General features: G+C 36.5%; 1 protein-coding gene across 1 annotated transcript in view; it reads left to right on the top strand.

The window, feature by feature from the left end:
* Positions 1-14,755: 14,755 nt before the first annotated feature.
* barx2 (BARX homeobox 2) overlaps positions 14,756-16,996 on the top strand; it is a 44,223-nt gene continuing 41,982 nt past the window's right edge. The window contains exon 1 of the mRNA XM_039764048.1: positions 14,756-15,370. Coding sequence (XP_039619982.1) covers positions 15,184-15,370 — 187 coding nt within the window. The 5' untranslated portion in view covers positions 14,756-15,183. The remainder of the gene's footprint in view (positions 15,371-16,996) is intronic.

A 16,996-nucleotide genomic window follows, 5' to 3' on the forward strand; every position in this document is an offset into this window, starting at 1 on the left:
ATGTTTCCAATGCTATTATGATGGGCGCTGACTCTCTAATAATAAACAGAAGGATGGATTTATTTGTGAGATGTTTTCTTGTAAAGTAAATGGAAGTTTTCAAAAAGATACAGTGCCCAGTGACCCTCCTCATTTTGATTAGGCCAGGAAACAATGTACAGCTGCCCTGCAAAAAATGTTCCTCTTTATCCAGCAAATATGGAGATATTTAATGTTAAAGATGTAATTACTTACTCTATAAAATTATTAATAATAAAAATTTGACCACAAAAAGGAATCAGGTGTTGCTTACTAAAACTCCCCAATATATAATAATTGCAATAAAAGAAGCACACATAAATACAAACACACATGATACGATAACACTAACAAATAGCTGTTCTCTTTTGTTACTTTTGGCATAAAAAGGACTGTTCTGCATTGACTACATATTCACAATATAAAGTTCAAGTTTTTTGTCAAGTCTACAATGAAACTACATGTCTCCTCTGAAAAGTTGGCAATAATACAGTACCAACACAGACACATACAAAAACTGTAAACAGCATGCACAAAATATGAAGTATATCCCGGCAGGCCAGTGCAATGGAAAGACTGGGGGAGATGTTAAATATTTTCCCCCCCAATACGCTAGGTGGCAGCCTTCTTAGGTTAGGATCTCCACACGGATGCCCACAGAGCATACTGGAACCTGTAGTCCTGTGAGGCAGCCCTGTTTGGATCTGAGGGGTGCCAGGGGGAGCTGAAGGGATTAAAAATCCCTACTTTTAGGTATTCCAATTTACCCAGACGTACTTACATCGGGCTATGACCTAGCACTGGGAGTACTCCCTGGTCTTGCATAAAAGAAGCTGCTTGACCTCAATCAGGTGAGTCAGAGTTGGGTGGAAGTGGACAGACCTTGCCTGGAGTAGTGGAATTGTATTGTGTTTGGTTTATGCCCTTTTGAAGCCATTATGGAAGGTATTTGTAAGAATAAACCTTTTATTCACTTTGAGGTGCTACCACGTCCCATGGTGCTGACTATATATATAGTCAACTGAGGCTGTAATCATGATGAGAAATGGGGCTGACAGTGAGTGAGAAAAGGCAGCTGCCCTGCACAGGATAAAAGAGAAGAGGTGGCAAGCTGCATGGAAATGGAGATGCAAAGTCGATGAAGAAAAGTTAGGTGAAACTCAAAGAAGATGTGGTTAGCAAGTGGTGTCCTTGAGTACATGCAGTACTCCCTATTATGTTGGCTTCTGCTTACTCAACACGATGCGGAATAAAGTACATAGAAATGTATGCTGGATTGGATTGTTGAGTGCTTTTATATACATACACTTACAAGAATGGGGGATTTGTTGTTATTATACATGCAATACTGCAAGAACTAAGAATTCTCCTTGAAGTCCAAACTGAGATGTGCTGCTATGCTCTGGTCGAAGCAAAAATAGGGAACTGTTGTTACAGTGGATAAGCCCACTGCAAGCCCTATGTACAACATGAGCCAGAAGCGACGGCATGTCTTGATCATTTTAAATGCTTGTGCAGCTCAGTAAAGGGACCCTCCACAGGCAGAACATAGTGGAGGTAGACATTGTACATAGTACATGATGTTATTTCTTTTCACCTGTTCTCATATATAAAATTATTAAAATGTTTAGTTCATTACATGGGTCATGTAAATATTCAGCCTGAAAATGTCAATGTTATATTGTAATAAGATAGAAATCATAATTCAGTATTGTGACAACTGCTACAACATAAAATTATTTTTATTCTCAATTTTCTCATTATACCTTGTCACACACATGCGAGTAGGAGGCAGCTAAAGGGTCTGAGTAAGTGTAATAAAACATCTGACCGGGGGGCGGCGGAGTGCGCTGACTGTCTTTCTCAGTTCCCTACAGACCTTTCCTGGGAAATTCTGCAAGGTTCTGGCGCCTCAGAAGACGTCACTTCCGAAGCCGGACCCTTTACTGATGTCACTTCTGAAGCCAGCCTCTTTGCTGATGTCACTTCTGGTTCTGGCCATTCTGATGACATCATTTCCTCTTCAGACCGTTAAAGCCTCCATCTTGGGCTACTATAGTCAGTTCTGTTTTGGACTCTGTGATATGCACATTGTGTTTGTGATTCAAAAAACCCTTTTGCAGCTGGGAAAAACAATATACGGGTGGCTGCCCCAAATCTTTATAATGTCTTGGACTCTTAATTATGACAACCTATTAATTAATTGTTTGAATTAAAACGTTTCCTCTAAAATTGTGTTTTTCAATGACCATCAACAAAAGCAAGAATTGACCTCTGGCAGGAATGTTTGATTAAGGTACAATTGTATGAAGCAAGTTTAAGAGGAAGGAGCTTAATTGAACTAACAATATTAGCTCCTTGTAAAAAATAACAAATAATGTATACAAAAAGTACTGTTTTACTTACAGTACATAGTACTTCTGATAAATCCAATTATCCCTCAACACTATATCTGAGGCTCATTGTCTTAGGAAGTTTCCTAGGCAAGACCATGTAACTCAGTTAGTATATGTATACTCGGACACAGACAGACATGGACTCCAAATGTTCCAAAACACACATGTTTTATCTTCAGCACAACCCACAGTGCACAAACTAGCCACAATTATGATCTTTTTTCTCTCTCTTCTGCCGCCTCTTATCCTCTCCCCACAAGCTCCGTCTTCCTCCTCCCGACTCCGGCTCCTGGAATGGAGTGAGGCGGCTGCTTTTATAACGCACTCAGAAGTATTCCAGGTGTTCCCCAATTAACAACTGGCAGTACTTCCACGTGTGGCGGAAGTGATGCATAGGCATCAAGCTCCTCTTCTGGCAGCACCTCCAGTTGTGGCGGAAGTGCTGCAAATCACAGTTCTGGAGCTGTCTGGGCGCCCCCTGGTGGTGGCCACGTTCTCCCATAAGGTTGAGCTTCCATGCTCTGTGGCCCCCATACAATACAGGGAGGTTGCCCTCTTGCGTTCTAGTGGAGATATAGCCCCTCTCCTGGACATTCCCGTCTCCAGGCATAACGGTGGGGTAAGGTCCCCGGACCTCTATCACATATATATATGTGTATATATATATATATATATATATATATATATATATATATATATATATATATATATATATATATATATATATATATATATATACAGTGCATCCGGAAAGTATTCACAGCGCATCACTTTATCCACATTTTGTTATGTTACCACCTTATTCCAAAATGGATTACATTAATTTTTTCCTCAAAATTCTACACACAACAGCCTATAATGACAATGTGAAAAAAGTTTACTTGAGGTTTTTGCAAATTTATTAAAAATAAAAAACTGAGAAATCACATGTACATACAGTAAGTATTCACAGCTTTTGCTCAATACTTTGTCGATGCACCTTTGGCAGCAATTACAGCCTCAAGTCTTTTTGAATATGATGCCACAAGCTTGGCACACCTATCCTTGGCCAGTTTCACCCATTCCTCTTTGCAGCACCTCTCAAGCTCCATCAGGTTGGATGAGAAGCGTTGGTACACAGCCATTTTAAGATCTCTCCAGAGATGTTCAATCGGATTCAAGTCTGGGCTCTGGCTGGGCCACTCAAGGACACTCACAGAGTTGTCCTGAAGCCACTCCTTTGATATCTTGGCTGTGTGCTTAGGGTCGTTGTCCTGCTGAAAGATGAACCGTCGCCCCAGTCTGAGGTCAAGAGCGCTCTGGAGCAGGTTTTCATCCAGGATGTCTCTGTACATTGCTGCAGTCATCCTTCCCTTTATCCTGACTAGTTTCCCAGTTCCTGCCGCTAAAAAACATCCCCACAGCATGATGCTGCCACTACCATGCTTCACTGTAGGGATGGTATTGGCCTGGTGATGAGCGGTGCCTGGTTTCCTCCAAACATGACGCCTGGCATTCACACCAAAGACTTCAATCTTTGTCTCATCAGACCAGAGAATTTTGTTTCTCATGTTTTGAGATACCTTCAGGTGCCTTTTGGCAAACTCCAGGCAGGCTGCCATGTGCCTTTTACTAAGGAGTGGCTTCCGTCTGGCTACTCTACCATACAGGCCTGATTGGTGGATTGCTGCAGAGATGGTTGTGCTTCTGGAAGGTTCTCCTCTCCCCACAGAGGACCTCTGGAGCTCTGACAGAGTGACCATTGGGTTCTTGGTCATGTCTCTGACTAAGGCTTTTCTCCCCCGATCACTCAGTTTAGATGGCCGGCCAGCTCTAGGAAGAGTCCTGGTGATTTCGAACTTCTTCCACTTACAGATGATGGAGGCCACTGTGCTCATTAGGACCTTCAAAGCAGCAGAATTTTTTCTGTAACCTTCCCCAGATTTGTGCCTCGAGACAATCCTGTCTCGGAGGTCTACAGACAATTCCTTTGACTTCATGCTTGGTTTGTGCTCTGACATGAACTGTAAACTGTGGGACCTTATATAGACAGGTGTGTGCCTTTCCAAATCATGTCCAATCAACTGAATTTACCACAGGTGTACTCCAATTATGCTGCAGAAACATCTCAAGGATGATCAGGGGAAACACGATGCACCTGAGCTCAATTTTGAGCTTCATGGCAAAGGCTGTGAATACTTATATACATGTGATTTTTCATTTTTTTTATTTTTAATAAATTTGCAAAAACCTGAAGTAAACTTTTATCACGTTGTCATTATGAGGTGTTGTGTGTAAAATTCTGAGGAAAAAAATGAATTTAATCCATTTTGGAATAAGGCTGTAACATGCGCTGTGAATACTTTCCGGATGCACTGTATATATATATATATAGAGGATTCAAACACAAAATACTTGATCTGTGAGACAGTAGTGCAACCCATTGCTCCCTCCATTGTACCTAATATATATACATATTTAATTTTTATTATAAATCAAAAGAATACTTGATACAAAAATATAGGCTGCTGGAGATCAGGGATGGCAGATACCTATGTAAACAAAGGAGAACACAGAAGGAAATAAGGACTCTCAGGAGAAGGGCTGACTCAAGGGTTTGCATATTCAATTGAGGTGCTTCCCCCTTGGAGATCAGAGTGCAAACATTTATGTAAATGAAAGCAAAGAGAAACTGAAAGGTCTCAAGACCCTCCCAAGACAGAATTGGGCCAGTAGTTGTACATTTTCCAGATTTTTAGCTTTATCTGCCAGGTCGAGGACATGAGGGCAAAAAGGATGATATGTCCTTTTGCAAGGCTGGTGATCAACAGAATGTAGCAAAGCAAGAAATTATTTCCTTAAACGATTTGCATATGAAAAGTGCCATTCATTGAAACAATTAAGTGACAAGTCTGGTATTAGACGGCTAAAGTACATTACACCATTTTAATGCATTAGTCAAACATTTCCTTAATTAGAAACCATCTGGTGTCTTCGGCAAACATAGTCTTACCAGTCATCATTCTATTTATAATTTTGCTATCTGCTTATTACTTAAATACATTTTTATTTATTTGTATTTTATAAAATTAAATTTATGAAAAGCACTTCACACCCTCTTATTGGCACACTATCATGGAGTTCTTTCAGCCAACAAATTATTAAGTGTGTCAAGGAAAGCTACTGGGGCTCATTTATACCAATACACCTATATAATGTCTTACTGTGATTGTGACTGCTCTTTGTATCTATAGCCAATTCAAATGTTTTCTTTATTTATTACCATAAAAAGCCAAATTTTCCCCTGAGGGCACATAAAGTTCTGTCTGTCTGTCTGTCTGAATAGAACAGATTAAATATTGTTGATGGCGTGAATGAAAATACTTGTCAAAGAAAAATAAGAAAAAAAAGAAAATCTACAATTGTAAACAATTTTCTGATGTATTATACAATTGTCCTTCATGGATTTAAGAGTTAAATTAAATTAAATTGACATTAAATGTCCATCTCTTTAGCAGACATCATATTGCACTTATTTTGAAGTTACAAAAAACAGACTTGCTTCATATTTTTATGTATAAAAAATAATTACGTGTGACTGTAGAACATACTGCATGTGTTGTAGAATTTCAGAATTTTAAAATAAGGAATAGTTAAGAAATGTATGTATACATTTTCTGTATATTGTAGCTCTGGGCTGGTACTTGCCAACACTGTCCCAATGGATTCTTGCTCTTTACATGTTATTTTTGCTGTTAGTCAAGAAAGAAAAAAGTGGTAACAATGGGATTCCTTCATTGAGCCACACCAGTGTGCTGTCGTTAGGAGTTTGTCTTAACTTGCTACCACTTCCTGGACCTTCAGTGTTGTGTAAGCTGTTGACCCCAAGTGGATGGGGTCAACAGAGGGTTAAACATGACCTCAGAATAATTATTCCAGGCAAATATGTCTGCTGCAGTCAAACCTCTAAATTATTCCCTGGTGTTGATTTCATATAGTTCCCATAAGCCTTGCACCCTCCTTTTGCATATGATAGTATGTACAATATTTAGCAACTCCAACCCAAATGAAAAGGATCATAAGCAAGAGTGTAACCTTTAATACGTGTAACAGTGGAGCAGATCTAAATTCGAGAAGAGATTAAAATGGATCCTCTTCTTCATAAACACATGACTAAACTTGACAAATGTATAAATTTGCCATCCAGTAACTCAAGTCAAGAAAGAAAAAACATTCCCTAGGCATCTGAAATTCAATAAGGTCATCCACTAGAAGTCAACAGCTCCATTACGTATTCCTAGGACTCAAAAAATTGATCCAGTAGTGGAAATGCAGTTACCTGAGAAAGCTTAATCACAAGCTATAAATGTACCAATAAGAACAAAGGGCCTATGAACAACTTTAGTGGGCAAAGGGATGAATATCCAATTTACTGATGCTTTTTAAGTGTTATTAAGAGAAAAAGAAGCCTTTGTTAAGTTCTTATTCGAATCAAATTTTATTTTTCACATACAAACTCTACATAGAGTACAATATGCAGTGAAATGCTTAAATAATTAGACTAAAATGTTACCTGGGTTCTCTCTAGAGTCACTATTTTTGACTTATCTGTGCTTCTTGTAAAGGACGGCGGGTAATGTGGACCTCGATGTATTAAACCTGACAACCCTCACCCCAAGCCTTGCAAGTTCAAAAAATATGGGGTGTAAATATTTTAAATGGCACACTATGTAGTGTGTTGTGTTAACTTAAAAAGTTTGTCTTTAGCACCATTTAAATTTCTCCCTGTATTGCACTTGTTTACATGCTGCCCTGATGTTGCAGCAGGATCATTTCTTTGACTTGTATGACAGTGCTAATATCTCCATGTCATTTGAACTCTTACACGGCTTTTGTTGTACAGCAACAAATCAATGGATTTAGTAAAGGACAGACCGAGCAGCATCAGGGAAAAAAGAACAGAAAGTCAAGAGTTTAATATGTTTTGAAGTTATTCCTTTGACATTATTCTTAAAATGTATACTGCCATTTGCAAGAGCGACATGCACAAAATTGCCTATGTGTGAAAAAATATGTAAAATTTAACTTCACCGTGAAAAGTAACAAAAAAAAATTAATTCTGACCTTATTGTTATGTGTACTTATATATTTATAGCTTGTCCTCATATATTTATTCAACCAATTAAAGGTACTGTACATTAATTTAAGTCTGTTAAATGGGACATGTTCTTGAATATAGCAGCAAGCTGAAATCCATTACTCACACTTGATAGAAATACAGATCATTGTGTTATTCCGAGAACCAATTATGTACACCTTAGTGAAAAAAATGTTGTGGAACATGGAATTAAATTTGTTGACTGTTACAATGTGAAATTTGAATAATTAATTATTTATATGACAGCAATAAAATTTAATACAAACACTGTAACATAAGAAAGAGGAGGCTCTTATTACAAAAGAATAAAAACATCACGTAGATGAATCATATGCTACAAGACTAATCATAATCTTGATTGTTCTCTAAAGGTATTTGTAATGATGCTTAATTCTGTAAAAAAAACTGAGTTGTTTTACTGACTTAATAATTCTGCACATAACATTTCATATTATGATAATATTGAATTATACAATCTTTGTCAGAGAAATACCCTTTAAACGTATCCATTGATCCATTATCTAACATGTTTAATGCAGTATATGGTTATGGGGGTTGAAAAAGTGATTTCAGATATCCATCCATCCATCCATCCTCTTCCGCTTATCCGAGGTCGGGTCGCGGGGCAGCAGCAAGCAGAGAGGCCCAGACTTCCCTCTCCCCGGCCACTTCTTCCAGCTCTTCCGGGAGAATCCCAAGGCGTTCCCAGGCCAGCCGGGAGACATAGTCCCTCCAGCGTGTCCTGGGTCTTCCCCGGGGCCTCCTCCCGGTTGGACGTGCCCGGAACACCTCACCAGGGAGGCGTCCAGGAGGCATCCTGATCAGATGCCCGAGCCACCTCATCTGACTCCTCTCGATGCGGAGGAGCAGCGGCTCTACTCTGAGCCCCTCCCGGATGACTGAGCTTCTCACCCTATCTTTAAGGGAAAGCCCAGACACCCTGCGGAGGAAACTCATTTCAGCCGCTTGTATTCGCGATCTCGTTCTTTCGGTCACTACCCATAGCTCATGACCATAGGTGAGGGTAGGAGCGTAGATCGACTGGTAAATTGAGAGCTTTGCATTTGTAAATATGGGAATAACTCGGGAATATGTATTTGTGATGAAATATTACCAAAATAAATAAATAAATACATACATAAAGAAAGAAAGAAAGAAAGAAAGAAAGAAAGAAAGAAAGAAAGAAATGCAATGTTTTAAACATCTGTATCACTTATGCACCTCATGAAGACTATCAAGTTCTGCCCAGGAAGGCTGTAGTTTATTGTTGCAACCCAATTGCTAAATTAGAAGACCACCCTTATCAATACCAAAATTTGGTATTTAATTCTATGGCTTTCATTCTGCCACATCAGGTCATCTGTTTCTTTCCAAATACTTTTTTTTTTAAATATATGTCACAACTAACACTCAGAAGAGTAAATGGTTCCATTTTGGACAAGAAGTTGCTGTTTTCTTTTTTTATTTGCATCTCATTGTTGATTAGCAGCTGGTTAAGAACACAAGAAGAGCATAAAAATGGTGAAGGCAGAAAAAGAAGATATTAAACGCTGGGAATCTAAACAAGCATGTCAATAACATGAGGCACTAACATGTCAAGCTGTAACTGCTTACGCAATATTAATTGGCTTCTGAATTTGAAACTGTGGTCGTCCAGGACAGAAGCTGTAAGAGACCTGCCACTCTTACAAATAAAGCTGCCAGAGTGGTCAATTATATTGATGCTTTAAAAATAAAAACAAAACAAACAAAAGAAAAACATCCACAAGCTCCAGAAGTAATAAGTAGCCATGAACAGACGATAACAGATTTGTGAAATACCCATGAGTTCATGATTTTAAAAGGATTCTTGCGGCATTCAGTGACAAAGGATAAGTTCAGGTTTTCTTGATCTCTCGGTATCTTGTTAGGTTAGGATATGTTAAAGATTTCTGTTTTGTCCACATGTTAGGAACCTTTTCAAAGCCCAAAAAACTAATGTCATATGGAAAGAGCACTTCTCAGAACATAATTCTTTGCCAAGCAATGGTTCTACAAGGTATCACACAACCCAGTCAAATGCCATTTAAGAAACATTAATTATAAATACGTATGTGTTCTTTTGAAGATGGACACAAATATGGTCTCTGTTAATTTTTCCCCCATAAATCATACAAATTTCAAAGTAAATGTCTTCAATATTTGCACTCAAATGTTAAGAGTTTGTATATGTGAAACTCCGTCACCATAGTATATCTCTGCACTAGTCCTCTTATTACTAAGTAAGGTGATGCATTTTCTAATTGGAGGTTTCATGCGTGTCCACAAAAAAAAAAAAAAAATGATGTCAAGTTTTTGGCTAACAGTGAAGAATATATTGTAATACTTACCCTCTGGTTAAATCCTTAAAATCCCAGGTGTTTGTATTCCCTTTAGGTGATACTGAATGGTTTAGATGGCTATTGTATACTATAATTATTATATGCAAGATACTTTATTATTCTTATTTCTAACTTGAATTTAATGTATTACTTCTTACGAAATCTCTCATTGCATATTATCAATGATTTCAGTGAAGCCTTACTGAATAGAAACAATAATAAAAGCAGAAATTCACTAAAGTAATATTTGTGCTTCTTTGCTGTCATCAATGTGTCATGCGGATTTCAAGTCTGGAAGGGCTTAGTCAGATTATATAAAAATCTGTAAAACAACTTGTAAGGCAAAACACACACAGCCTACTCAAAAATGCACGAAACGAAACCCGTGCAGACGTACTATCCTCTCCGAGCAATTCACTGTTTAGTCTTCTGCAAAAGTAAACATTACAGCATCTGAAGAGAATACACCACTTTACGAAGAAAGCAGTTTGTTCTGAGCAAAAACAATCCAGTGCCCTGAAAATCGAGAAAAGTGTTCAGACGATGCCATTGCCACACTGCTCTAAGTGAGCCTGCTGCTTTTTTACTCCACTGTGAACCAAAACTATACCTTATAGCGAGATTTCACTTTATTCGTTTCCCTTAAATTACAGTCGTCATTCGTGCGCTCAAGTCAAGGCTAAAGTTTTTACAAGTCTCGGTGAGGCTTTGGCTAGAATAGATGACGTGAATGTGCGCGGTATTAAATATAAAACGAACACCCGGGCGACGTGTTCGGTTAGAGTTAGGAACATTTGGTCCAGGTGCACATCACTGGATATCGTTCTGTCTTAATATTCTAATGTAATTAAATTGCTCGCAGCTAATCTAAGCTATTGATTCTTAATGCTACAAAAATCATGAATTAAAATTATATGCACAAGTTTTGTATTTATTCTGAAAACTGCATACTGTAACATCTTTTAAACAGTAAAATAACATATCAATTACATCTTTCTGTAGTATACTCGTTTTCACATTTGCGTGCAATGACATTTCCCCTTTTATTGCTTATTCCTCTCTCTCTTTTTTTCTCACTTTGCTCTGTTCACACATCCATCTCATGAGAGATCAAAAGGGAAATTAAATTAGCACACGAAACGCCCTACGGGAAGAATAGGTTAAATAATGAGGTATCTACACCCCGTTTAGCGAAAAGCTAAGCTTCCGAGAAAAAATGTTTTTCTTCGAGAATATTGGACTTCCTTAAAAACTTCTAAAATACATACGTTGCCAGGTGAAAAAGGTATATTCATAGAATTTATTGATCAACAACACACTGCGAGCCTGCAGTCAGTATTTCACTTACTGACCTTTAATTTTACAGAGCTTACAGATCTTTTAAGTTCTTCATGACGATGCAAAAATAATATGAAAATATAAGGTTGACGAAGTAGTTTTACAATGCAGCAGGAAGCATGCACTTAAATAAAAGTCCAGAATTTATAAAACAATGATGTAGTACTAGGTTGTTGTACCGTGTTAGCCATTATGAATGTAGAGAAAAGCCAAGCAAAATGACACCTTTTATTGGCTAACTAAAAAGATTACAATATGCAAGCTTTCGAGGCAACTCAGTAATGTAATCTTGCCTGAAGAAGGGGCCTGAGTTGCCTCGAAAGCTTGCATATTGTAATCTTTTTAGTTAGCCAATAAAAGGTGTCATTTTGCTTGGCTTTTCTCTAAAACAATGATGGAAACACTATTATGTTATCAACTCCTGAATAAATGCACGGTTTTCTAATAACGCTTGATTATCTATCTATCTATCTATCTATCTATCTATCTATCTATCTATCTATCTATCTATCTATCTATCTATCTATCCCACTTTTACTTTTTTAAAATGCTTAAACTTTCGAATAGGCGAAACGGTGATAAACGTATCCACCTGTTAGCTAAGAAACTCATCCACCTGTTTGCTGTACCAAACGCTTCGAATATTTAGAGCACAAGTTGCCACAGTAAGATTTCCATTTAAAATCTCAGGAAATCCATACGAAGCCGTTCATATATGAACTGACTGAAGATGAAATTCACAGGATTGTGAGGGTAATTAGGGCGAAGCAGCGGCTCATATTTCAACTCGGAGACAGTCGTTTGGAGAGATGTTTTGACAGCGCGCGCTGCGTTCAATCAGCTAATTAATAATAAAAACCTGCGGATAGACAAAACACTATTAAAACCCGCATTAACAGCCTTTTACATTTCTTCTTGCGGAAAGGAACATCAACTTAAAGTTGTCATCAAGAAACATCTGTAATGCGCAGGGTTTTACACATGATTTGTTTAAAAGTGTACAGGTGCAATATATTTCGGTCATTTCTTCTGAGGCGACAGTTCTAATACAGATGTCATGTCTCTGATAAAATGTATATATATGTATATATCGTTTAACATCAGCAATTTAGTAAGTGCCAAGTTTAATATTGCAAACTCAAAGAAACATTAGTTGTAAAAGAATAACAGAGATAAACACATATTAGATCAAAAGTAAAATGATTACAGCTGATAGTAAAAAGGATAATAAAATAATTTTTATTCTGAAATTTAAAAAAATATATATATTGCAAGATCGCAAATAGAATTTAAACTAGGCCAAAACAAAAATGATTACACCAGATAGTAAAAGAATAAAACATTATTTCATCAATTTTATACGAGAAAAAAATCTCACTTCTTCCTTAAAATATTGGGGGTAGAAGTTAAATTGTAAAAGCCGATATATGATTTACGAAAACAAAATAATACAAAATGACAATAAAATCAACAAAATTTTATATATAAAGATAACTTTCTTGTTATATTTATGAAGTAACAATAAAGATACATTTTTGAATTTTGTATATTCATATGGTAAATATACAATTGAAATATGTAATGATAAAATATTGAAAAATCAATAATTACGTGCTGTCATTATTTTATTGAGAGTAAACGCGCAATGCATATCTGTATTACAACAACCATTATATATTTACGATGTTTTGCACAAATAACTTGATCATGTAAATAAGAGAACATTATAACGAAGAAGGACTGACTAGTCATTAAGTCATATTGCTTGTTTAATACCCCCAGACTGTGTCCAAAATAAAAGTGTTAAAAATCTGTAATTGTAAAGCAAATATAGACTAATATTATTATTATTATTATTTATATATACTATATATAATATATATACTTTAAATTAAATAAAGCAATAAATACTTCAAGTACTTATAATAAATACTTTAAGTACTATTAAATGTGCCAAAATGGTTCTTCAGAACGCAGCCATACAGGGGAACCATTTTGGCTACCAAAAGAGCCATCTACATGAAGGATGCAGAAAGGAGCCTATTGTTTGTTTAAGTCCGTAATAAGTTACACACGTACCCATGAATAGATGGTACCTTATTTATAAAATACCACTGCATTTACACTTGCTAAGATCAGATTTTCTTGATCCGTTACTATCATATTAGCTGTCTACTATACATTAAATATTTCCGTTTTGCTCATATATTAACAACTTTTTCAAACCTCAAAGGGGCAAATTTCACACGTACATTACCCTTTATAGAACAAAATGGTTCTTGTTCGAGCAAAGGTTTTACGTGGAACCACACAATACAGAACCAAAATACTGAGTGTGGTAATAATAATAATAATAATAATGACAAAAACAGGCACAGAGCATATTCGTATTGTCAAGTACAGCTTGCGGTCAGCTTACATACGTCTTTGACAGGTAAGAAGAAAGTGAAAATTATTTAAGGACAAGCCAATAAAATATCTATCTATCTATCTATCTATCTATCTATCTATCTATCTATCTATCTATCTATCTATCTATCTATCTATCTATCTATCTATCTATCTATCTATCTATCTATCTATTTATGGCTCATTTCACAAGGAGATTAAATGGTTAATGTAGGTATAATTTTTTTCTGAATCTTTCGTTATCATTAAGGTAGACGTACAGAATTGACCAGATTTCAACTAATAATTGAACTGACACAATTGCACTGCATACCTGTCCTTCATACAGTGTAAGTAATTTGATTATAGAGCATGGAGAAAGAAAATAACTCTACAAAACATATGTACCAGTTAAATTCGTTTATTTTAATGTTTATAAACATTCTTTTCGATTTTTAGAACGTTTTGATATATTTAACAAGGCTAATAAAAACGTTCAATCTATCCATCTTCAATATTAAAATGTCTTAAAAAAGAGAGTACACCTTGGTTAATGTATACAGTCACACCAGGAGTTCACGGAAACACATTTCCATGATACGCATTTAATTACAACTGAAAAACATAATAAAACCTCTTTCGAAAACAGCAATAAGTCTTTTCTTAAAAGCATATTTTCTGAATTTTAAGAACAATGCATTAAAATAATTAATCTGAACGAATATTCAGTAACTTTTCTACTATTCTACTTTTCTATAGAGCAGTTTTAGCCCCGTCTCGTTCAATTGTACGCAGTCAACCTTGACTTACCATTTTAGTTCGGGATGGCAAATTCTGTTTATGAAATGTTTTGTTTATTAAGTAAAATTAATACATGTGTATGTTCAGAAATGATGTGTGAGAAATGCGGATTTATATTGGATGTTCGCGAATAATAACTAGTTTAAAGAAACGAACATAGAAGAAATAAGAGAGTACAGTGGGAGAGAGAGAAACACAGAGAGAGAGAGAGAGAGAGACAGAGAGAGAGAGAGAGAGAGAGAGAGAGAGAGAGAGAGAGAGAGGTGGGGAGGGAAAAGAAAGGGCGCGCTGCTTTATTTGGTGCGAGCCGTGCAGCCTGACGCGCCGCGGTAATTAGACAGAGCGGCTCAGCAGCGTGCGGCGCAGCCCCTCCGGAGTAAGCGGAGCACTTGATTGACAGCCTCACTGTCCTGAGTCGGGATGGTGGAGATGTTTATCTGGGGACGGTTTATATAGGAGAGGCTCGGGGGCATTCTCAACTCCAGTTCACTTTATAACGTCTCAACAGCACACGCTACTATATAAAAGATCTTACAAGTGTTTTAACACTTAGGACATTCTTGCTGCAAAACTGGACTGGAGAAATTCTTTTTTCTGCCTCTATTCAGCCTGTATCTTTAAATCGTTTTATATATATATATATATAAGCAGTACTTTTGAGAATTTTTTCTGAATTTTGTTTTACTTTGGTCTCACCTGGTCTTCAATAAAGTTGAGCCTGTTACTACGGCTGCAGCGACTCATCATGCACTGCCAAACCGAGTCAAGGATGCCTTCGACGGGCAACCTTAAAACAGCCAGGCGGCGCTACAAGACCTTCATGATTGACGAAATTCTGTCCAAAGAGACCTGCGACTATTTTGAAAAACTTTCCTTATATTCCGTGTGCCCTTCTCTGCTTGTCAGACCCAAGCCTCTTCATTCATGTACAGGTAAGTCAGGCTTTTAACATCAAAATTTGCTCACCTCAGTGAACTCTCACCAGAGGTTCAAACAATGATGCTCCTCCTTTAAACTTTGTGTTATAATTGAAGGTAAAATTGACAGCCAGAAACGGGCACGCTATCTTTTTGTCAGAAATTGATATTTCCATAGACTCAAATAAATGTCTATTAAAGTTTGAAATATCGTCCATAAAGTAGAGTGTCCTATGGTCTTTCTGTTGGTTTTGTGAATGATAATTTCGTAGAGAGGAATCGGCGTGGTCCATTGGCTATGAAGCTGAGCACTTAAATCACAGGTTTAGAATTTGAAATCGATTAATCCGTCTGCGCTTCATCTGGGCGAATCTCGTGAAGTGTGAAGTGCAGAATGGGGTTAGAACCGTAATCGTTACACTAAGTGCGACATTAGGGTCGATTCTTTGCACAGTGTCTTAGGAATTTTTATAAAAGAGGAAAGTGACAGAACTGCAGAACGGGTTGTCTTTATAGTACAATGGATTCCTCCGTGTAAAAATATGAAAATAGTTTCGTTGCTGTATATTTTATATAACGTGTGTTCACTTACTGTTAGGTGTGTGATCCGGTCTTTTTGAATACATTTTATTTATTACATTCTCGAGGAAATGTGTTTCTTTACTTTCAGAGCGGTAAAGCACACGTATCCCTTAACGATTCTAATTTTTAGGTGCCGTCAGGTGCCTTTGCGATTACAGATTACAAGCAACTCTTTAAATGTTAACTCAAATACATTTAAGACATGCCAAGATCTATGATTAATTTTAAAGTTGTTTCGAATAATATAGTATCTTCAACAGATATCAATGAAAGGTTTTGACCAGAATCACAATTTAATATCAAGCTTTGCAAACACATTTTTATAAGCGAGTTTATTTTAGATGTTCATATATGATTAAGGTTTAATATTAGTATTATTATTACAGTTGTACAGTCATATCATAATATGTTCATCACTATCAATACACAATAATTATGCACCAAACAAAAATTTATTTTTGTGGGGATTTATTCTTGGTAATAAAATGAGTTTACAGTATAATTATAGAAAATCGCAAAAATTACTAGACTGGGTTTAATTGTAAAAATCTGATTTATGTTTGCATGTGGTAATCTGTTCTGTTTGTTCACTAAAATTATTTAAGCGACAACATATCCCTGCATTACCTTTATCACTGATAATGATATTAACATTTACAATACCTAAACTATAATTATGTGACTATGATTTAGAAAGTACATATAAAAAGTGGATACATGAAATCTAATTCTTACTAAAATTAACAATAAACACAAACATGTAAAGAGTATTAATAACAAAAAGATTTAATAAAATGCTTTTATTATTATATTTAATACTAAAATCACAAGGCGCAAATAACTTTGGAAGAACAGTATATCATAAGAAACACTGAATAAAAATAATTTCAAGCAACATTCCCTGAAAAGCGACATTTCTGTCTTACTCCGTCCTGTCCTTCCATCCATTTCCTGAGTTACAGACAGCCAGAGGTGATTCTGAAAAGAGTGGGCTCAAAGCAAAAACCAACCAATCCCACTCAGATCAATACTGATTATCATCTGACAAAATCAGAGGAA

The sequence above is a fragment of the Polypterus senegalus genome, chromosome 9 (assembly GCF_016835505.1).
Source record: "Polypterus senegalus isolate Bchr_013 chromosome 9, ASM1683550v1, whole genome shotgun sequence".
In the NCBI taxonomy this organism is placed as follows: Eukaryota; Metazoa; Chordata; class Cladistia; order Polypteriformes; family Polypteridae; genus Polypterus; species Polypterus senegalus.